Genomic DNA, 24,610 nt, shown 5'->3' with positions numbered 1-24,610 from the left:
CAGATAACGAACCTTAAATACAGGTTTATTGTAGAGAGCAAGTTATCCTCCCGGCTCTGGTGATTCTCTCCTTGGATCCAAATTAATGAACATGTTTCTGCTGAAGGGAAAACGCACATGTTCTGGGTTTGGGCCACGGAAGTGGCTGTTTGGGATTCTCATTGTTTTCATCGCAGGCTGCGCTTTTCTGCAACACAAGAAAAAGGGGCTTATTGGAAGAGCAACCACTCAGCACCCCCAGGAACAACTGCCCCCTTTGTATTCTGGTGAAGAACTCAGGTCCAAGTTCAGCTACAGCGATATCAAGTAAGTTCCGGCAGGTGTTTAATTAGGAGTAATTGACATTGTTAAAGACATAGACCTGATCACATTACCTGCCTTGTAACATGACTTTGTATTAATAACCACGATGGAGGCTGCCATATTGTATAAAGAATGCCCAGCAATGCATGGAGGGTCCTAGTCGGACCCCGCTTGATTCAGAAATGCAAATAACTGGCTTTTCTGCTTTATTCACGCCTTCAAACACCAGCAGTAACCCCAAACATTGACTTTAAATATTATTCTGACCATATCAAATCATTTTTTTTGCTTTGAGGGAGAAATCGCGCTGGTATTTGCTTTGGAAATCCCTTTGGCTGCGTTCGACGTATCGTTTTGTCTAAACAAAGCCTCACCCTGCTAACGACTGTTACGCAGATAAGCTCGAGGTGAAAAGGAAATATCTAACCACTGCAACCTAGGGATCTGTTATCCAGAAAGCTCCCATGCAAATAATTCACATTTTTAAAACGGATTTCCTTTTTCTGTGTAATAATAAAACAGTCGCTTGTACTTGATCCCAACTAAGATATAATTAATCCTTATTGGAGGCAAAACCAGCCTATTGGCTTTATTTCATGTTTACATGATTTTCTAGTAGACTTAAGGTATGAAGATCCAAATTATGGAAAGATTATTCATGATCCAGAAAACCACAGGTCCTGAGCATTCTGGATAAGAGGTCCCATACCTGTACTTGATCCCAACTAAGATATAATTAATCCTTATTGGAGGTAGAACCAGCCTATTGGGTTTATTTCATGTTTATGTGATTTTCTAGTAGATTTAAGGTATGAAGTTCCAAATTATGGAAAGATTATTCATGATCCAGAAAACCCCAGGTCCCAATATTCTGGATAACAGGTCCCATACCTGTACTTGATCCCAACTAAGATATAATTAATCCTTATTGGAAGCAAAACCAGTCTATTGGGTTTATTTAATGTTTATATGATTTTCTCGTAGACTTATGGTATGAAGATCCAAATTACAGAGAAATCCATTATCCAGAAAACCCCAGGTCCCAAGTATTCTGGATAATAGGTCTCATACCTGTACTTGATCCCAACTAAGATATAATGAATCCTTATTGGAAGCAAAACCAGCCTATTGGCTTTATTTCATGTTTATATGATTTTCTATTAAACTTAAGGTATAAGGATCCAAATTACACATCCCATACCTATATTTTAATTGCGTATACACGTTGAACTGGAAAATTAAGGATTTTGTCATGACTTATTAGTTACACCCAAATAAAAACAGGCAGCTTTGTTGACTGCTGATAAAATTGGACCTGCGGTGTGTGGAAAAGGTTGACGTTACTCATAAGTCAACTTGTGTTTTTTATGACCAATATTCTTTTTTTTCTTAATAACAGATGGAAAAAATAGATAAAGTTCCTTACAGTGTTTATTTGCATAATGGACCGTCACTTTATTCTAGTTATTTAGATGTATAACTGGGCATGGTTCAGTGTCTGCTCTTGGATGAGGTGTGTCCTAGTGTGGGTCAGAGAGAAACAGTGGGTGAATTAGAAGGGATCCTGGGATTGGACGGGTGCTCCTTTTACAAAACAGGGTAATGAGGAAATAGAATTTTATTATACCGTGTGTGCAGTGCCAATTATAATAAGACAACTTTTTTTATTGTACATGTTATTTGTATTATTATAATAGTTAGGAATTAATATATTATACATTAACAGAGATAACTATATAACCAATTCCTGCTTCATTGGAGCCAACAGTCTAAGGTCCATAATTAAGACACCAGGTTCAAGTTCAAAGACCACTCAAACAGGCCTTTGTGTTACGGGGCTGAGAGGAGCAAGGGCTCTCTACGTTTTTAAATATGGCTGTCGTGCAACAAGCTCGTTACCATTTATCTAAAAATATCTAAGGATTGGTTACATATTGAAATTGCAAGTTAGGTATAGTGAATACTCTGCTGCTCACTGGATGCCGAAGGGGAGCCTTGTCCAGGTTTGGAAGGCAGGGAGGTCAGGGTTACTGTAGAAAATGGGGGTAATGTTTAATGTGGAGGTATGTAAAGGGTTACAGGAAGGGCTGCTTCCTCTTTCCTTTGGCACCAAAGAGAGAAACCCCCTCTTTCCCTCCGGTCCTGGAATTGTTTGGTGGGAAGAGGTGGGGTCGGTAGTATATAAATACATTAGGGATGCACCGAATCCACTATTTTGGATTCGGCCGAACCCCCGAATCCTTTGTGAAAGATTCGGCCGAATACCGAACCGAATCCGAACCCTAATTTGCATATGCAAATTAGGGGTGGGAAGGGGAAAATGTTTTTACTTCCTTGTTTTGTGACGAAAAGTCACACGATTTCCCTCCCCACCCCTAATTTGCATATGCAAATTAGGATTCGGATTTGGTTCGGCCGGGCAGAAGGATTCAGCCGAATCCCGGATTCGGTGCATCCCTAAAATACATGATAATAAATAGTCATGTTTATAACTGTAGGATGTGGTGTTCTCAAGAGCGCGCACCCCAAACCACTCGCAGGCACGTGGTCCTCACTAATTGACTGGCTATTGCCCCCAGACTTGATCAATGCTAAAAACATTATTCTAAGTATCAACTTAAATGTCATACGTTTGCTACTTGTCTAGTAATCCATAGCAAGCAATCGGCATTTGCTGTTTGAAAACCATTGTATGATTGGTTGCTATGGGTCACTAGGTGTGGATAAACGTTCGACTTTTCATTGCCTCTTCACATTGGCTTTAGGATGATCAGACAAAGCCCCCAACACCTCTCTAAGACTGATACAATCATATACTGTATTTTTATAAGGGTGGCATTTAGGAATTTCTTTTATGGAAACCAGTAGGCTGGTCACCTCTAGTAACTGGGAATGAGAGATTGAAGTGGCAGGATTGGCGCTGGCTTTAATTCTCTGGACTGAGCTGTTGTCAGGATATTAGCAGTTTTATACTGACCAAAAAGGAGAGCGGCTAACATTAAAACAATAGGTAGAATACATTTTTACCTGTTAGCTCCCTCGGGGCCCAAACATAATTTAATTTATCTATTATTATTATTATTATTATTGCATTTAAGGTTCCACATCACTGTTGGAAGAGAGGCTTCTTCAGCTTAATCCAGCAACTGCCACCTCTCTTAACTGTCATATACTGAAGAATCAAGGGGAGTTTCTAGGGGCGGTGGATGGAGGTTTATTGTAAATAAATCAACGTACCACTAACAATATAATCAATTAAGCACGGTAATACCAGCAGCTGCTTAGATGTACGTTTAGCCCTTTGTGCTACAATTTACAGCACTAATACGAAGGCACCAGCCTCATGATAGATCAAAATCAATCAAAAGCTACTGACCTAAAAAAAAGTCTTTGTACAGGGACATTAAAGGGGCGGTTCACCTTTTTTAAGTTAACTTTGAATATGTTATAAAATGGCTAACTTTGCAATTGGCCTTCATTTATTCTTCTTCCGACATTATTACTAATCTTTCTATTCAGGGATTCTCCTATTCATATTCCAGTTGTAAATCTTAATCAAATCAAGGGTGGGGCCTAGACAGCTGCAACAATGACTGGGGTTTGCAAGAAAGGGTCAAGTTTGTAGAGGATTATGGGTGTGAGGAGTAAACGGAGTATGTGACATGACCAAGCCAGCATGATGAAAAGCTCAAAATAAGGTACGTTTTAAGAGAAAAGAGAATAAACTATGATTAGAAGGAAAGAATGGAAGAAATACAATAGAACAAAAGATTTGGGGGACAAAGGACATATTCTTCAACCCTTTCTTGTTGCCATTAAGAGAGTGTGTCATATAGAACTGGTGGCGTTTTATCAGTGGGGTGCATATCTGCATGGGGGACCACCTGCTGGGTCATACCATTTTTACAGCTCCCCCTGCCAAATGCGATACAGCCAATCGAACATCTTCACTTGCATTCCAGGTTCCATTGGTGTTGCCCCACGTCTCCTGCTTTTGAAGGGGGCAAGAACCTGCAGGGCTTGTGCCGAGTCCTGGTTACGTTATTTAGGGAGCTATATGTGAGATGGCATAGTGTTGTTGCTAGAGGGAAATGCATGTAGGGACCAAAGATCCCTCCTTAAAAATCAGTTATATATACCTTGGTATATCCTACACTGTGCCATTAAGTGGAGATTGCTGCTCTGGCTGTCGTGTGTATACGCTCGAACTGTATTACCAATAGATTTACCCACCATTCCTTCTTTCTGTAATTCCAAATTCCTTTGTGTTTGTTTTTTTTTTTTTTATTTGTTCTGTAAAAATTCAATAAAGACATATTTGAAAAAAAAAATCAGTTATATTAAAAGAAGAGGGCTGGATGCTTCTTTGGATTCTGGGTGGGGTTCAGTCTATTAAGTCAGTTAAATCGTCTTTTCCAAGCACAGCTCCAACTCACCTGCCAATTGCTCCAAGGCTGAAGCTCCGCTGTGAAGCCATGCATTCCAGAACCTTAAAAGGACTTGAACTGGCTAAATGCTACCACCAGCTCCTGCCCAAAAAAAGACTCCTTCTACAGACGTCTATCGTTGCTATGTCTGTGCTTTGTCTTACTTTTTACCTGACTCTAAATTACATGGACATCACCCAAGAGCCACCAATGGGCCCTGGATTTCTTCCCTCCATTCAGCTCAATACGAGCAGGTAAACTTTACAAATTCTGGAACCAATGTGGTTTTTAAGCTCCCAGAACTAAAAACTTAATGCATGTCAAAATATTGATTTTGTTGGTTTTGGAATTAATTCCAGTAATGCATTGCATGGGCTCCATGATCCGTAGCACAACCTCTCCGAGATATACTGTAAATAAAAGCTAGCAGGGTCCTTACAATTATATGTATCCAGCACTCCGGAAGAAATGGTTTAAATATTAACCAACATAATTTCAAATATGCTAATTTATTACATTTTTTTTCCTACTTAGGAAAAGATATGCAGAATATGAGGCTGCACAGGTCTAGGGATACACAGAGGTCCATATTTATAATGCTGTACAAAACATAGATATCTACTGTATATCTAAGACTAGGGTTCCCAAGCACTTTGTTCATTTCCTATGCACTGAGCACTAACACCTGTCCAAATCCACTCATTCCAAAGCGGTTGCTTTGTACCAATGCTTGGTAAATCCTTAATTTCTAAAACACACCAGACACCGTAACTGTGTAACGCAGTGTCAAATTCTTGTAAAATGCATTTCAGATTTTAACAGCCAATAATCTCAATAAAACCGTTAGACTTTGGAAATGACAGTTGGTACCAACTATTTCAAGGGTCAGAAACAGTTTCCTCTAACCTGGACTTTTAATCAGTTCTGACTGGGAAATAACAATTAAACCATCCCAATTGAAGAAGCCTCGCTCAATACAAGAGCCAAGTTCTTCAGCATCACATATATTTTGCCAATAACTCAGTGACCCAAACTGTGCACCAGACAGTTGATATTGTTAGTCACAATAAAAGCAGAACCCATTTCGTGCCAACACTTATAAATGCCAATTTTTTTATCTTTGTCCCTTTAGAGTCTTTAATATGTTTCCAGAAAAAACAGATTGGTAAAGCCCTACCTAGTGTCATGGAAATGTTCTGTTTGTGCTGCATGGCCACAATGATAAACACACAATTGAAAAATTTACAAAGCAAATATTGTATCCTTTTGTTCTTTACTTGCAGGCACGTACACATACAGGCTTGCTCTCATACAAGCTGTCTCAGAAATAAGCTGGCACATATAGGATGCCTCTCTCAAACATTGGCACATACAGGTTGTCCTCATCTATAGGTTATGATTTACACATGCTTCAAGGGTGCTTCTTGACCTGTCGTTTGATTTACTCCAGTGCTGAACTGAGTTGGATGATTAGGATGTCCAGCCTTAAGTCCATAGTCAATACTCTACGCCAGTATGCAAAATACAGATATTATTTTCTGAAATTTTCTGCATATTGGGGGAACTCTGGGTGAACAGATGTATCCCCAGTCTGGGTACATATTGATATTAATGACTGTTGATGGTAGATGAAGACTTTAAAGCAGTTATTCCCAACTAGTGGCTTGAGAGCAACATGCTCTCCACCCATTTAGATGTTGCTCCTAGTGGCCTCAAAGCAGATGCTTTTTTTGGAATTCCTGATTTGGAGGTTGCATTAAAACCAGGTGTACTTCCAAACAGAATGCAATTACAATTAAACCGCACCTGCTGTTTTGGCCAATTAGTCCTTGGGTGCACGTCCAGAGACCTGTTCACAAAGGTTCTCCACCATACAAATATTTTCTTCCAATAGACAGCACTCCAATAGTATTAAAACCGTCTTTATTGCTTATAGGACAGCAGCACAAATGCAACGTTTCGAGCGGCACTCCACTCTTTGTCTTTTGCTTGACATAGAGTGGAGTGCCGCTCGAAACGTTGCAATTGTGCTGCTGTCCTATAAGCAATAAAGACGGTTTTAATACTATTGGAGTGCTGTCTATTGGAAGAAAATACTTCCAAACAGAGCCGCCTGTAGACTGCCAGTCCAAACAGCCAATCACAGCCCTTATTTGGCATCCACAGGGGCTGTTTTCCTTCTTGCATTGCTCCCCAACTCTTTTTTTACATTTGAATGTGACTCAAGGATCCAGGCACAGGTTATCCTCATATGTGTGTCATTGTATTTTGTGTTTTCATTTGTATTCACATTCTATTTTCCATACGAATTTCTATTTACATGTAGTTTTGTAGAAGAACTTTTTATACTTGTTATGGATTTAAATTCAAACCACCCTTGGCCCCAAGGGCAGCATCACTTTGTGTGGAAATGTTCCGTGTGCCACTTAGAAGGACACACAGCCAAAACACTAGAGGATATGCCAGGCATGACTAATCATTAGAACTGGCAAGTCTGTGTAGAGAAGCAGTAAAAGTGGTGATTTGGCAGGGTAGTCACCCTACAGTTGGCATATTCAACCATATTTCCTCCTATGACTTATATTTTCACAGGTTGGTCTTTTATTGTGGTGAGACCTGGGCCAAAAGAAGCTTTTTGAGGCCCCAAATTTTAAAATGAAGCACAACTATTCCAGCTTGTTTGTTAAAGGTGCCATGACATCAGCCCTGACCCACCCTGCAGGTTTTAAACTGCCTGATACACAAACTGGTTCTGACCTTTGTTCATTGACCCCAGGTTATGGGCCCCACCCAATATCCTGGTGGCTCCAGCGCCGGCGCCATCTTGCTCCACTATGGGCGCGCGCCTCCGTGTCCCTTAAAGGCGCAGGTGCGCTGGCGTGATGACGCCAGCGTGCAATGGCGCCAAATTTAAACTATAAATAGTCTGAAAGTGCTTCCAGAGGGTGCCCGTGATAGAATTGTTTTTCTAGTGGTTCCTGAAGCCTTGTGCTGTTTGTTCTTGTAAACTTTATCTGTGATTCCTGGTTTTTGATGCCTGCCTGTTCCTGACTATTCTGATATCCGAACTCTGACCTTTGCCTGCATTTCGACTACTCTTTCTGCCTGATCCCATCTGTTTGATTACCCGGTTTTGACCCTTGCCTGCCTGACGATTCTTGATATCTGCCTGCCTCGACCCAGCCTGTCTGACGATTCTCTCGCCTGCTCCATTTGTACTGTGACCTTCGGCCAAAAGACTTTGCTAACAGCCGTGCCCCTTTGCCAGCCAGAACATCTTGCCTTGCACCTCTCGTTAAGTCCAGGTGGCACCCAAGTAAGCTGAGGGCTCCTCCCGAAGCCCAACGGTGGTCACACTACTGGTGAAGCCGAGCTGAGACCGGGGTACTTGGCACTTGTTCTGGTTTTGGGTGCCGGTCGTGACAGTTTCTTTTTGCTGCCCCAGGTAAAGTGCTGCTGGAGGCAAGTTCTCATCTAGCTTTCTGGAATAAATAACAATGAGTATCTGTCTGTTCTGAATCCCTTTATTTGCCAAACACTGGGTTTTTCCCAAGCTTTATGTGTTAGCCTTGTTTATTTCTAATACCTAATTATACAACCGTCCAAGGATTTATGTGGAGCAGCAATAACAACGTTGCATTTTTTTAATGACTTTTATGAGTACACTGCATCGTATAACCCCCTCCCTTGCTAATGGTCTGGAGTTTAACAATGTCTTTGCTCAAATCCCTCTGAAGGTGAACCGCTGTGAGAAATACATTATGGAAAATATGACATACCAGCCGTTTATGCAAAGAACCCCTTAAAATGGTCTTCATTATTCATTTTATTGGTTCATTTAAATTAATTTGCCTCCCTGTTGTGTATTTCTGGGCTGCAACTGACAATGCTATCTGGTTGTCACCATAACACAGAGCAGGTTCAGTTTTAGGTTTATTTTTTTAAATACTTTATTTATTTATTTTTTAGACCCTCTCCTCTCCAGTTCATCCTCTGTTAGGCTAAATAAACTCCAAACAAATCTACAAATTTTTACTGACGACATTTTATTGATTTGTCAAAGATCCCAATAAACATCTCACATTTTTTGTTATCGTTTGTGGATTCACAATTAATATATTCAAAATGGAAATTATGATCATTTATGGCCTAACTTCAACTAAAATTTTAATTAATTTTAAGATTGTCAAAACCACAACATGTATTGGATATCAAGCATATTTATACCAGCAGATCTTCATGGACTTTATCTGTTAATTCAGCGATAAAAGAATATTGTCACAAATGGATAAATGTTCCTTTAATAAATTTGTCTATTTTCATTTATTTTCCCAAAACGAATTTACCCTATTATTAATCTGCCTCTCCTCATAACATAAAGACATTCAACTCTATTCTAGAATGGTTCTCTCTAAAGGAAAAATATGCAAACGTACATTTAGGGGCAGATTCACTAAGGTTCGAGTGAATTTTCGAAGTACAAAAAGTTAGACCATCTTCGACCATCGAATACGATACTATGACTTCGAATTTACCTCAACTTTGATTCGACTATTCGACCATTCGATAATCGAAGTACTGTCTCTTTAAAAAAACTTCGACTTCAATACTTCCAGAGCAATTTTCTATATTTGAAGGAAAATCGTATGATCGTACGAAAAAATCATTCGAATCGTACTACGATCAGAATACGATTGTACGATGAATAAAATCCTCCGCCTTTTGAATTTGAATGTCGGAAGATTCTATTCGATGGTCGAATCTCTAAGTATTTTCCACTTCGAAATTCGACCCTTGATAAATCTGCCCCTTAGACGCTTTAATTGATTCAAATGAAAATAAAGACTTCATTGTTTCCTGAAAAAAACAAGCGAAAGAAATAAAGGAAAATTATTTGCCAATTTTTACACAATTAAAGCCAACTATCAAACCATGATATACTTAACAATTTTTGTAAATACAGGATTTTCTCCATCAAATCAAGCCCTGCTCATGACAACCTGGAAACAGAAAGATATAAAATTAATAAAGGACTTACTTAGCACAATGTGGAAGAATATTAACAAGAAGAATTATAAGATAAATTCCAAATATCAATAAAGAAGTTACATTATCACCAAAGTGCTCATTGTTTTATACAATTGCACAAAAAAATTCCTCAATCGACAAAAGATTCAAATTTTAAACTTTGAATTCAACCAGCTTTTGTATAATTCCAATTTAAAGAAAAATTAATATACTTCAAAAGATTTTACTCCTCATCCTCTAGAATTGACTGTAAACAATGGTCCAACTTGGTAGACATCATAATGAAATTTGGTGAGACCAGCATTTTCATTGGATTCACCTTGTTTATAAAGGCTTTAACTCAAAACAAAGTTGGTTCTTCACATATGTCTGAAATGCAAAGAAAGTGGAGGAAATTTGAGATTATTCACAAAAAAAACATCTTTGCACAGAAATACTACTTACAAGTTACAAATATTAATTCTTATTTCTGTAACAACTGCAAGTGAAAGAGAGACTATAGGGTCCCCATTTATTAAACCTCAATTTTTCTGGTCAAGGTGTTTAGGGGGGAAACTCAAAATTTTCATGGAAAAAAAAGAACTAGAATTTTTAGAGATTTGTCATACCCCAAAGCTGCGAAAAATCCAAATCCGAAAATACTCCATCTTAAACCTATCGAGGTCATGTAGAAGTCAATGGCAGATGTCCCTGAAGTTGTTTCTTGACATTGTGATCTGCACTGGATAATCCAAAAAATTTGGGGTTTTATCCAATAATACTAAAAAGTTCGCAGCGAAAATTCAATAAAAACAGAGAGTCAATCGTATGATACAAATTGTCGTTCGATTTTTTGTTGCTCTTATTTTTTTTGGAGAAAAATTATTGATAAATGTGCTAAAATCATGGAAGGGAGTTTATGTTTTCATAAAAAATTTGATTAATTAGATTTAATGTGCAGAATTAGAAAAAGAAAATTTCATTGCAACTTGATATATACTCGCTTTTGCTAAATTACTTAGGGTTGTGTAGAGGTATTATTACCAAAAAATGTTATTATTAAAGCTTCAAAATTTCCAAAATCGATTTTTAAAATAAAATTTGAAATTGAAAAATACATTTTTACCTTGAGAAAGTTATGCGAAACGCATGTTAGCAAGCTTTATTTATGTTTTATATTTATTGAAGAAACTTTTCTCCTTTTTAACAATTTTTAACCAACCGATCAGCAAAACTTCAGAATTGTAGCCAACTGAGTGCGGGATTCATTTCTTCTCGAATCTCATTTTACTCTAAGGCACTGGGTATTTGTGTGTTTTTTTAGCGAAGTTAGTTCTCCTACAATGAGATAAGTGTAAATACTAGACCACAGTCCAAAGTATCCTGCCTCTCCCTCGTGTGGCGTCCCAGTGCCTAGAAAATCTACAAATGGTAATCTTCGGGACAACTCCATCTCTATACTGTTTTCTGTTTCTGATCTTTTACTCATGAATTGTCAGCGCTTTTTTTTTTTTAATCAACATGTTAATTAACTCACTTTTTACAAGCACTTTAGGTAATTAATTTTTTATACACTCAATTGATTTTTTGAATTAATTACCAATTAATTAATTTGTGTGCCGGCACAGAATTGATTGGTATTTATACACATGATTGAATTGGCACTTAGCACTTTATAAAACACGGTAGCACTTTATATTAATTATAAATCGATTTTGGAGAGCGTGGGGTTTCACTGCTATTCTCTTTAAGATGTGCACCTTAGTCATTCTCAATAACTATTCTATTTTGTGAAGGACTTGTATAATTATATTTTAAATTGTATCTCTAGTTTTAAATATATGTATTATACTGAAAGATACGAGTATTACAATTTGTTTTTGACTTAAGATCTGTTCATGCTATCGTGATTTTATCCAATATGGATACCTCATCTCTTTTTATGTTAAAAATAATACAAAATACAATAATACAAAATAAAATAATACAATAATACATAATAAAAAGCAGCATTTACAAAAATATAATTTTATGAAAAAATTGCACATATTTAATAACAAAATTCTACGAAAAATAAATATCTATTATTCCAAAGCATCCTGTCATAAAAATAGTTTGATTCTATATTCTGTTTTGTGCTACGCTGCCAAAGCAAATGGCTGCAATCTGTGACTTAATTCAAAATGAGTCAGGCTAAATGTCAATAAGCATCTGCCACTTATTGCCAAGATATATATAAATATATATATATATATATATATATATATATATATATATATATATATATACACACACATAATACACAAAAGACATGAATATCCTGTAAATTATATCCTTATAAACGGTGAGTTCTGATGTCATCAGTTATAAACGGTGAGTTCTGATGTCTTTTCTGTCACATGACTCACTGAAACTTGTGTATTATAATAAATAAAGTACCCCCAGTTGCAAAATATGAGGATATTAGAAGTTACCTCGGAGTTCCATGACCTGTATAAAAACAATCGGCCTTTGGCCTCGTACTTTTATATGGTCATGAAACTCCTCGGTAACTTATAATATCCTTATATTTTACAAGAGTGGGTACTTTATTCACTATATATTTGTTACCCCCAACAAATCAAACTAAGAAACCCAGAACTCACAGGGGCGGGAGATCAGTGCGTCATTAAATTAGGTCTGTAGGTGTTTAAATTGTATTAATTAAATTAATACGCACAAACTGGTCCTGCATGGAGCTTTAGGGAACTTAATACTGAATTATTCTGTATTTAACTGTTTTTTTTCCACCAAACAATAAATTAGATTTAGATGAAAGAAATGTGAGACTGCTAAATGGAAGAAGGGAAGTGGGCCCAAATGGAGTAACATTTAGGGGCAGATTTATCAAGGGTCGAGTTTCGAAGTGGAAAATACTTCGAAATTCGACCATCGAATAGAATCCTCCGACATTCGAAGTAGGAGGATTTTATTTATTGTACGATCGTATTCTGATCGTAGTACGATCGTACGGTCGTACAATTTTCCTTCGAATACAAAAAACTTCGGCAGGTTTAAGTTGGCGAAGTATTGAAGTCGAAGTTTTTTTTAAAGAGACAGTACTTCGATTATCAAATAGTCGAACGATTTTTACTTCGAAGTCGAAGTAAATTCGAAGTCGTAGTATCCTATTCGATGGTCGAAGTTTCAAAAAATTACTTTGAATTTTTTAACTTTGAAAATTCCCTCTAATCCACTTCGACCCTTGATAAATCTGCCCCACTGTGTTTTCCACATTACTTTCTTTCTCAATGAAAAGCAAACGCATCATCCATAAAAAGAAATTATATTTTTTGATTCAGCAAACAAAGATCAGCGCTTTCTTCTGTCATATGTCTAGAATTACTTTGGTTAAATACACTATTGTCATCACTCGTTCAACTGTCGGTCTGTTGCTAACGAAAAAAACCAAGCTCCGTTCACATGGATATACAGATTTTATTTTTTTCCTAAAAATATTGTTTTGTGTGATTGTTGTTTGAGCCATAGTAACTTTTCTGCTGCTAGGATTCAAGGAGCTTGTTTGGGAAAGTAACTAGTTTTTCTTTGACTTTCAGCAGTCACTCCCTGTGGCTTTTTTTCATGGTGTGTTGGCAGTTAAATTGCGTTTGACAAAGCAAATGCTCTATTGATCAGCATAAGGGAGAACTGGCACCGAGCCTATCTCAATAATACACATACACATTCGTTGGGTTATACCATCTACTTGCTACAGTAGGGGATTTTTTTTATCCAAGTAGTAGTTTCAGTTGCCAATATAATGAATTTTGAAACCGCACCACCAGCTGGTCAGTTCCAGTAGCTGTATGGTCAAAAACATATACCGTATATACTCGAGTATAAGCCGTGTTTTTCAGCATCCAAAATGTGCTGAAAAAGTCTACCTCGGCTTATACTCGGGTCAGCGGGCAGTAGCTGAGATTGCAGTCACTTTTAATCATTCCTATACCAACAGTTCACTTGGGGAGAGACTGCAATATCACACAGCGCCCTCTGTTGGTTATATGAAAGAATAACAGTGACTGCAATATCACACAGCGCCTCTGTTGGTTATATGAAAGAATAACAGTGCGCCCTCTGTTGGTTATATGAAAGATTAACAGTGACTGCAATATCACACAGCACCCTCTGCTGGTTATATGAAAGAATAACAGTGACTGCAATATCACACAGCGCCATCTGTTGGTTATATGAAAGAATAACAGTGCGCCCTCTGTTGGTTATATAAAAGATTAACAGTGACTGCAATATCACACAGCGCCCTCTGTTGGTTATATGAAAGAATAACAGTGACTGCAATACCACACAGCGCCCTCTGTTGGTTATATGAAATAACAGTGCGCCCTCTGTTGGTTATATGAAAGAATAACAGTGACTGCAATATCACACAGCGCCATCTGTTGGTTATATGAAAGAATAACAGTGCGCCCTCTGTTGGTTATATGAAAGATTAACAGTGACTGCAATATCACACAGCACCCTCTGCTGGTTATATGAAAGAATAACAGTGACTGCAATATCACACAGCGCCATCTGTTGGTTATATGAAAGAATAACAGTGCGCCCTCTGTTGGTTATATAAAAGATTAACAGTGACTGCAATATCACACAGCGCCCTCTGTTGGTTATATGAAAGAATAACAGTGACTGCAATATCACACAGCACCATCTGTTGGTTATATGAAATAATAACAGTGCGCCCTCTGTTGGTTATATGAAAGAATAACAGTGACTGCAATATCACACAGCGCCATCTGTTGGTTATATGAAAGAATAACAGTGCGCCCTCTGTTGGTTATATGAAAGATTAACAGTGACTGCAATATCACACAGCGCCATCTGTTGGTTATATGAAAGAATAACAGTGACTGCAATATCACACAGCACCATCTGTTGGTTATATGAAATAATAACAGTGCGCCCTCTGTTGGTTATATGAAAGAATAACAGTGACTGCAATATCACACAGCGCCATCTGTTGGTTATATGAAAGAATAACAGTGCGCCCTCTGTTGGTTATATGAAAGATTAACAGTGACTGCAATATCACACAGCACCCTCTGCTGGTTATATGAAAGAATAACAGTGACTGCAATATCACACAGCGCCATCTGTTGGTTATATGAAAGAATAACAGTGCGCCCTCTGTTGGTTATATAAAAGATTAACAGTGACTGCAATATCACACAGCGCCCTCTGTTGGTTATATGAAAGAATAACAGTGACTGCAATATCACACAGCACCATCTGTTGGTTATATGAAATAATAACAGTGCGCCCTCTGTTGGTTATATGAAAGAATAACAGTGACTGCAATATCACACAGCGCCATCTGTTGGTTATATGAAAGAATAACAGTGCGCCCTCTGTTGGTTATATGAAAGATTAACAGTGACTGCAATATCACACAGCGCCATCTGTTGGTTATATGAAAGAATAACAGTGACTGCAATATCACACAGCACCATCTGTTGGTTATATGAAATAATAACAGTGCGCCCTCTGTTGGTTATATGAAAGAATAACAGTGACTGCAATATCACACAGCGCCATCTGTTGGTTATATGAAAGAATAACAGTGCGCCCTCTGTTGGTTATATGAAAGATTAACAGTGACTGCAATATCACACAGCACCCTCTGCTGGTTATATGAAAGAATAACAGTGACTGCAATATCACACAGCGCCATCTGTTGGTTATATGAAAGAATAACAGTGCGCCCTCTGTTGGTTATATAAAAGATTAACAGTGACTGCAATATCACACAGCGCCCTCTGTTGGTTATATGAAAGAATAACAGTGACTGCAATATCACACAGCACCATCTGTTGGTTATATGAAATAATAACAGTGCGCCCTCTGTTGGTTATATGAAAGAATAACAGTGACTGCAATATCACACAGCGCCATCTGTTGGTTATATGAAAGAATAACAGTGCGCCCTCTGTTGGTTATATGAAAGATTAACAGTGACTGCAATATCACACAGCGCCATCTGTTGGTTATATGAAAGAATAACAGTGCGCCCTCTGTTGGTTATATGAAAGAATAACAGTGATGGCAATGTCACACAGCGCCTTCTGTGCACACAGTAATTCATTTGGCAATTCTCTGTCACCATCAACTTTGCAAAGAAGTCCGGTTGATCGCTGGGGGGGTCGCTTTGGCGTAATGTGTGCTGCTGGGAGACAGGGCTGTAGTTGTGTCAAGGCTTATACTCGAGTCAATACGTTTTCCCAGTTTTTGTAGGTAAAATTAGGAACCTCGGCTTATACTCGGGTCAGCTTATACTCGAGTATATACGGTATATATATATAGTCTTTCAGAAAGAAAACCGAGGAGTGTTCTGATGTTGCTCTGCTCAGGAAAGAGATCAGAAGACCTTTTCCGCTTCTCTGTTTTCCTTCTGGATGTATATTTCTCTGATTGTACAGTTACAGGAACTGACCAGCAGGTGGGAACAAAATTCATTATATTGGCAGTTAATAAAAACTTTAATCATGCTAAAACTGAAAAATATTGCATTTAAATGTTAAAGGGGTAGTATACACCCATTAAGACTTTTTTTTTCCCAACATGATCAAAATAAATAGAACCTATACTAATAATGCATTCTGCCATTTATTTTAACTAAAAATTATTTTATATTTCAAAGTACAGATCACTCATTTGCTTTTTACACTTCTTCCTGCTCTCTCGTTAGTTTAAATAATCATATTGAACTTTGTGTAAACAACCCGCACCCTTGCTCCATTTCTGGTGTCACTTTTTTTCAGTATTATAATTTTAACAATTCATCCAATACAGCCTCTACCAAAATAGCCAGTGTGTCTGCCCCACTGAGACATGGGGCCCAAGAAGAATTGAAGTTTTTAATCTCAAGAAATATCTGAATCCAAATGATGCTGAAGCTATGAAAGCAAGAAGAAAGAAGGAGTATGAGCATTACAGCAAGAGGTAAACACTTCTATGAATGCCAAGCCTCGTTAACTCTTATCAATGTACAAATAAGGGTATTGATTTAAATCACATCTAGCTGGATTAGTTAATGAAGCTCCCCCAGATTTTTGGATTATTTTATGAAGACCCCCTAAATCCGTTTTTTCTATTTCCTTTAGGCATCATTCCCATGGTATTCTCATAGCTGCTCCAAACTCCCCCCTTGGCTATCCAACCCACGGTGTCCAGGTTAAACCTCTTCATACTATCCTGCTCCCGGGTAAGCGTTGGGTTTTATTACTACATCTGGTTTTGTATCAATATGTTTATGGCTGTATTACCAGATAACCAGGACTAGGTGAACTCTTGTCTAGGAAAATGCACCAGTGTTGACTGGATAATGTCCCCTTGTTGTTGTGTAGTGGACCAGTTATCCAACATGACCTGTGTGTTGTATTAAATACAAAAGATTGTTTCATACAAAGACGTCTGTTGAGTGTATACTGAGCTGGGGATGATTAAAAGCCTTCAAAGCAACGTGCAGTACACATACTACTTTGGTTACAAGATTTATGCTCCTACTTTAGAGCTGCCAAAAACCTTTCATGGGGAAAAAACTTGAACAATTAAAGGGAATGGATGGTCCGAGTTGGAAATGGCCCAAACATTTATAGTTGACCCCTTTCTTGTACATGCTCAGTAGAAGCCTTATTAGCATGGCAGGTGTGCACATGTAGGGAGTTGAGAAATAAAGGTGGCCATACACGGGCAGATAAAGCTACCGATATCAGTCGATGAGACCAATTTGACAGCTGATCTGCCCGTGTATGGGGGCTTCCCGATCTATATCTGGCCACGATATCGATCGGGAAGGTTTGATTTTTACCCGATCGACCCGTTGGAGCCCCTTGGCATATCGTAATCCAAGTGTTCGACCATACGGCCGAACGTTCGAATTACCCCCGATATAGCCATGCCGTTAGTGGCATATCGGGGATGTCGCCAAATGAGCAGATCTTTGAGTCTATGGCCAGCTTTAAGGTCACCTTACTAAGATCATATTACTTCAGTCCCACCAGCTTAGTGTTGCAATATATAAAAGCAACCAGGCCCGGACTGGCAATTTGTGGATTCTGGCAAATGCCAGAGGGGCTGCTATAAGGTCCCATTGAAAGTCAGTATTTAGTGGGCTGGTGTGGCTGTTTGGGCCTCTACGTGGGTTAAGTGGGCCTCTGTGTACCTGAAATGCCGGGGCCTAATTTAATTCTCAGTCCGGACCTGAAAGCAACTATAATAAGAAGTGCTCTGATTTTATAATAGAATGGAAACGATTGTGCCTAAGCCTAAAAGCATGGCCTAGTAATATTGTTGTTTATGAATGATATACTCCAATATAAAGCATTCAACCAACCAAGCAGGTTGTGCAGGCCACAAGGTAACAGAAATAACAGAATTACTGTAGATCTTGTTCTATTATTTTCCATTCGGTGTACATTTCTGTCCTCTAACGTTCATGTTTCTAGCCTTAGATATAGGACTTATCTGTGTAAGCGGTGGTGAGAGGATAGGTAGTATATGGGATAGTTTAAAGGATAAAATCGTATATTATATATTTAATTACTGTACAACTGTACAAGGTCCTACTGATACCTAGGTGCTTTACAGTATAGATAATCGATACACTTGTACCCAATGGGCCAGATTCAATTCAATGAGAAAAAGTTATCACGTGAAAACTCTTGGACGAGATTACATTTCAGGAGAAAAAACTTTTCTCCAAATTCAGTTATTTTTTTCCCATAGACTTCAATTGAGTTTTCACATGATAAACCTTGAGATACATTTTTCTGAATTGGATTGCATCTCTAGTTGAATCTCGTCCATGACTTTTTTCTCACTGAATTGAATCTGGCCCAATATGTGCTGTACCCTGCCGTATATCAACACAAATATATCTTTTCCTTTTAGGGTTACAAGTAAATGCTGACCTTCGGAACTACGTGGTACAGTACAAAATAATTCCTGCTTTCATTTAAATCCTCCTAAAGTTAATTTGACCCACTTTAAACCAGCAGTTCCCAAACCTGCCCAGTATTTATATAATATTTATATAATATAAATGTAAGCTTCTAGTTTTACCTATGCTATTCTTTGTCTCCATTTAGGTAACATTGGAAGCCTCCTTGGGGACCTTTGACACCCTAGTGAATACATTGGATATAAGTGAAAACGTAGTTTCTGGGAGAGGAGAAAAACGTTTTGTCATAAGTACACCTGACCAGAATTTACTGAACCACATCCTGAGCCACATTACCTACACAAGTAACGTTTATGATATCGACAGTCTGGATATCAGTAAGAACTCCTCTTTTTTTAATTCTACCATGATACACTCTTATGTGAATATGAGGGCAGAGTCAAGGTTCAAAGAATAGACACTAACCACCATGTTTTAGCACACTTGCCCTGCACTTTACTACATGGTGGTGCAGATATACTAATCTTTGGTAGCACTGTATTCATGAGGAGCATGCATGTAGGTGTCCCAGCCCCTACATTGCTTATCATTTAGATCTCACCTTTACCTACAGTAGTAATTGTCTGCCTTTTTTATTTCAAGGTTCTCTTGAAAGTCTGACATTTGATCCGAGCCCTCACGTAGCTCAAAACAAGGCTACAGATATAGGGAAATATTTGCCTATCAGTCATTCAACATAACAGGACCCAGACTCACCCAAGCTTCCTTTTCAAGCTATCCTCGAGGGACTAACGAAGATTCAGTGTCCCCAAAATCATGAAGGGCATGACTTAACTGCAGTCATCCAAAACTGGGAAAATGAAGTGGCACCATGCCTCGTAGGGTAAAAAATACTATTTATGAAATCATTACAAAATGTAGGTAGCTGGAGTATATGAGACGCCTAATGTGTTTTGGGAACACCCCTTAATCATAGGCTAAACGTTATGACGGTAAATCAGACTTTTATACATACAACAACAGTGCCATCTATAGAACAGAATGAAGAATACAGATAGATTAAAATATTAGGAACTTGTATTTTAGGAGAATGAGTGACAGAAGCAACCCCTACGGGTAACTAGGGTTGCCACCCGGCCGGTATTTTACCAGCCTAGCCGGTAAAACACCTTGCCAAGTCCTGGGCCGGTATTACAAATTTAACGGCAATGCAGCTGCCGGTAAATTTGTAATACCCTTAAAAAGACCCCCTCGGCCAGCCCCCAATCCCCTGTAAACTTACCTTGTCCTTCAGTTCTTGTCCTGGCCGCGCTGTGGCCCACCCCTTTTTGACATAATCCCGCCCCCTTTGCCGTCACACCACGCCCCCTTTTTGTGCCCGCCCCACACCAGCCGGAATTTTTTTTGGGAATAGGTGGCAACCCTAAGGGTAACCCATTAAAGAAAATGCTTAATTTAAACCCATAGTCAACTCATGAAAAATTAGGCCAAGACAATCAACCACTGAGAAAAATGAACAATAGGGAGGCAATGATGTAAAATACAAGGCAAAACCATGAACATGGATACAAGGCCCTGATGTAAAAAACAAATCAATAAATATAGATCAGATTATATACGAGATATCCCACCTAGAGTTGCGTCGCATGGGGGCATGTGTATTTAATTATAATATACAAAAAGCTTCTCTGGAATTCAGAGTTCTTAGAAAATCGCCTCCCCTAAATGAAGTCCAGACTTTTTCTATAATTTGAACTTTTAAATCCTTGGAGCCTCTGCTCATACAATCTTTAAAATGTCTGTCCAATGTAGAATTGGGGTTTTCCTTGTCAACGGAATGAAAATGTTCTCTAATCCTACTTTGGAGAGAACGGATGGTATGACCAACGTATTGTTTATGGCAATTCAATCGTTCCAACAGATAAACTACTCCTTTGCAATTGCCGTTGCCATAGTGTCTCCAAGGACTCCAAGGCTTTAAAAGTTCAAATTATAGAAAAAGTTGGGACTTCAGTTAGAGGAGGCGATTTTCTAAGAACTCTGAATTCCAATGAAGCTTTCTGGATATTCAAATTAAATACACGTGCCCCCACAGGACTCAACTCTAGGTGGGATATCTTGTATATATTCTGATCTATATTTATTAATTTGTTTTTTATATTGGGGCCTTGTATCCATGTTCATGGTTTTGCCTTGTATTCTACATCATTGCCTCCCTATTGTCCATTTTTCTCAGTGGTTGATTGTCTTGGTCTAATTTATCATGAATTGACTATGGGTTGAAATTAACCATTTACTTTTATGGGTTACCCTTAAGGGGTTCCTTCTGTCTCTCCTGATTGGTTTTAAGATACCAGTTCCTTATATTTTAATCTGTATGTATTCTTGATTCTGTTCTATAGATGGAGCTGTTGTTTTACGTATAAAAGAGTGATTCACCGTTGTCTCGTTAATCCTATTATTAAAGGGGTGTTCCCGAAACACGTTGGGCGTCTCATATACCCCATGACTTAATAAATAGTATTTTTTACCCTACGAGGTGGTATGTCACTTAATTTTCTCAGTTTTGTATCAGTCATTCAACCACAGGTCCAAGAATATCTAGGACTGCAAATAGGTTTTCTCTCTAAATGTATATACATATGCACCTACACTGGTTCCTAGGACGTAAAACCTCCCTTGGTTCAACAAACCCAAATATGTCTCTTCTAACTTGTATAAATGTTGAAAATAAATTATGTTTTTCCTGCAGTTACATTTACTATGGATCAACATGAAGCCAAGATTCCAGTATCAATCCGACAGCCACCAATGATACGTTTATATGACCCAGGAGCAGGTAAATCACTTAGGACTATGCAATAATGTATTTATCAACTGGGGCAGAAACCAAAGTATATCCAACTTCAGATGTTGATTTAATCTGATGATTGTTTCTCTGGATTAACCTGAAAATAAACAAGATTAGGTTGGCAAAAACCTAATGATAATTTAACTTGAGCTTCATGTTTAAAATTAATGTTAAAACCTTTTTTGGAAAATGCATGAGCTCCCCCTCCCGTTGGGTTGCTATTTGCAGCTCCAGCAGGAGGACAACCTGTGATGCTCACCTCCTGTCATGGCAGAAATACCCCTGACTAAACCTGAACCTGATGTGATAGTAGGGTTTGTAATAAAGTGAATTCATTTCCATAGAGAGCCTCTGTGTGTAATTGGACTGAGAGTATTGTGTAGAGCTTAGAGTATTCAGTACATTTCCATTATTCTGACCATTATCTGGCAGTAGAATGTCCCTCTTATAACCTACATTACAGATAACTGAACTGTTTTTTTTTTTCTTTATAGAGCAGAAGATTCAGTCATTGGTCACAATAACCACCAAAACCTTACTGCGCTATGACAAGCTGAAAGCTCTGATAAGTAGCATTCGCCAGTACTACCCGGAAATCAAGATCATTGTAGCAGATGACAATAACGTAACCGAGAAAATCGAGGATGATAATGTTGAACAGTATTTCATGCCATTTGGAAAGGTTTGTACTGATCCCAATTGACTATGATGGTTGTGACATGGTACTTTACATGGATGGCATCTGTACCAATTTATTTTGGTAATTATAAGGCCTTAATATTGACACCGTATTTGATAATATACAATAGTCCTCTGTTTTGGCATGAAGTTCTGTATAGAAACAGAAATGTCCATGCTAAAGGCCTCAGACAAGAACTTACTCCTCAGTGATGTATCGTTGGTGTTACAGGGCTGGTTTGCTGGAAGGAATCTTGCTGTATCTCAGGTGACCACCAAATATTTCCTTTGGGTGGATGATGATTTCCTCTTCACTAAGGACACCAAGATCGAAAAGCTGGTGGATGTGTTGGAGTCAACAAACTTAGATGTGGTAAGAGGATGCAGAAGTTCCTTCCTATGAAGGACAAATGAGGATTTGTTCAGTTGCATTGTATCACTTGATGCAGTTAGAGAACCTGAAATGCAACACATTTTGTATGTTGTGGGTTTCAAATAGCGAGCTTTGAACCTGACCTGAACTTCAACACCAACATGAATGTGTATCCAGGTCTCAATTTGTAAAGCATTGACATGTTTAAAACTTCCATGCACTTATACTGTTTCCATTGATATTGGAAAACCCCATTTTTAAGGCTGAAAAGTTGGAGGCATGTCCAAGTCACAGTCGTGAAAATTTAGTTATTGTAGTAACATGTAATAAGATCCAATTACAGGTATGGGACCTGTTATCCAAGGCAGTTAACCAGAGTCTGGTTGCTGCATTGGGGAACAGGGGTCTGTACAGGGGTCCTATGGTCTATAATTGGCTTTATTATCTCTGCTTTACAAATAAATACTAGTAGTGACCCTTCTTTGTGTCCAATTCAGGTTGGGGCCAGTGTGGATGGCAACCATTTCAGTTTTCGACTCCTGCTACAGGAAGGTGGTGAAGAAGGGGACTGTTTGCACTGGAGAGGAGGGAGCTACCAAGAAATCGAAGGCTTTCCAAAATGCGTGCTGACCGGAGGAGTGGTCAACTTTTTCTTGGCACACACAAACCGCGTCTTAAGTGTTGGGTTCGACCCAAAACTCAACAGAGTGGCACATACTGGTATATATTCATTCTGTATTTATAAATGTCCATTTTATAGGTTAATCAATTCTCCAAAACAAGAGTGGGGACATGATCATATATATTCAAAACCATAGGTTTGTCTCCCTTCGGTGGAACGGGTCATATATACTTGGAATAATAGCTAAATGACTGTTGGACAGTAGAGTAGATTTTTTTTCTCTTTAGGAATAATTCACACTAGTGTATGCTACTTACATGTTAGACCGTACCGCAAACAGTAGATGATGTGTAAAATTCAGCTCTTGCTCTTGTGTTGCAGAGTTTTTCGTTGATGCATTGGGCCGACTACGCGTTGGATCTTGTAGCGACGTCGTTGTTGGGCACCAAAAAAAGGACCTATCAGTTTTGGGCTCCAAGGATGAAAAGGCCAGAATGTATAATTCCTTCAGAACAAATACCAATGAACAAGTGACAATGAAACTCACACTTCATTACTTCAAGAACAGATTGAGCTGTTTTACAAAACATTAAAACTTCTGGAATCTGGAAAGGACATGTATTATCTCAGGGAGCAATGGTTCATGCCTTACATGGATAGATGTAAGGGTTGTCCATCACTGTTATTCAAGTTAATTCATGTGTTCCAGGGTTTGACGGGATGCTTACTAACCAAGAGCTTCATAGTACTGTATATTACATTGCACGGCTAAGGTGGACCAACTGTTTGGAAGAAAATCACTTGATAAATGAACCTTGGAAAAGGAACATTTCCCTGTGAATTGTACCTGGCAACAGGTATCATGACACAGAACAAAAAGAAATGCTTGATTGCTAGGGTGCAATGTACAGTATGTCACCAATGGGGAGATCTCTTGGGACATGGACTCTTCTCTGTTAAGTCAAGGAATAAAGCAACCCCAGCACGTAGGTGAATGCAGATATGCAGAAGGGATATTCTTTGCACTAAAAACGTTATATTAAAAAATTAATTTAATAATGCTCTAATTATTGTAATTTTATAATGGTGGTAAAATCTGCTCATAAATTTAATATATATATATTATATATATACAGTATATAATTTTTTTTTTTAAAGCATATCTGACCAACAGATAATTTATGTCCTATTATGTGATCTATCAAGGAGTCAACCTGATTTATACATGTCAATAAATATTTTTGTTGTTAATTTGACCCCTGTCTCCTGGGACCAATACCCAAGAGGATTTCAACCATCCCAGACAATCATTTCCCGCCACTCAATGATCACCTTCCCCTACAAACCTGTCCCCATTTAAGATAAATATGGTGGGCCTCACGGAGAAACTAAG

At 38.3% G+C, this 24,610-nt stretch overlaps 1 protein-coding gene across 2 annotated transcripts; it reads left to right on the top strand.

The window, feature by feature from the left end:
• Nucleotides 1-24,468, top strand: LOC108700822 (beta-1,4 N-acetylgalactosaminyltransferase 2). 2 transcript variants are annotated; one of them, XM_018234798.2, is made up of 10 exons: nt 1-306; nt 16,584-16,733; nt 16,895-16,995; nt 18,684-18,718; nt 18,881-19,070; nt 21,446-21,532; nt 22,039-22,226; nt 22,455-22,595; nt 23,093-23,315; nt 23,599-24,468. In XM_018234798.2, the coding sequence occupies exons 1-10, from the start codon at nt 86-88 to the stop codon at nt 23,808-23,810; spliced, it is 1,548 nt and encodes a 515-aa protein (XP_018090287.1). In that variant the 5' UTR covers nt 1-85; the 3' UTR covers nt 23,811-24,468. The 2 variants fall into 2 exon arrangements, with proteins under 2 accessions (XP_018090287.1, XP_041432490.1); XM_041576556.1 differs by lacking the exon at nt 1-306 and adding an exon at nt 4,717-4,984.
• Nucleotides 24,469-24,610: the final 142 nt, after the last annotated feature.

The sequence above is a fragment of the Xenopus laevis genome, chromosome 9_10L (assembly GCF_017654675.1).
Source record: "Xenopus laevis strain J_2021 chromosome 9_10L, Xenopus_laevis_v10.1, whole genome shotgun sequence".
NCBI lineage: Eukaryota > Metazoa > Chordata > Amphibia > Anura > Pipidae > Xenopus > Xenopus laevis.
This window is presented reverse-complemented; position numbering and strand designations above follow the sequence as displayed.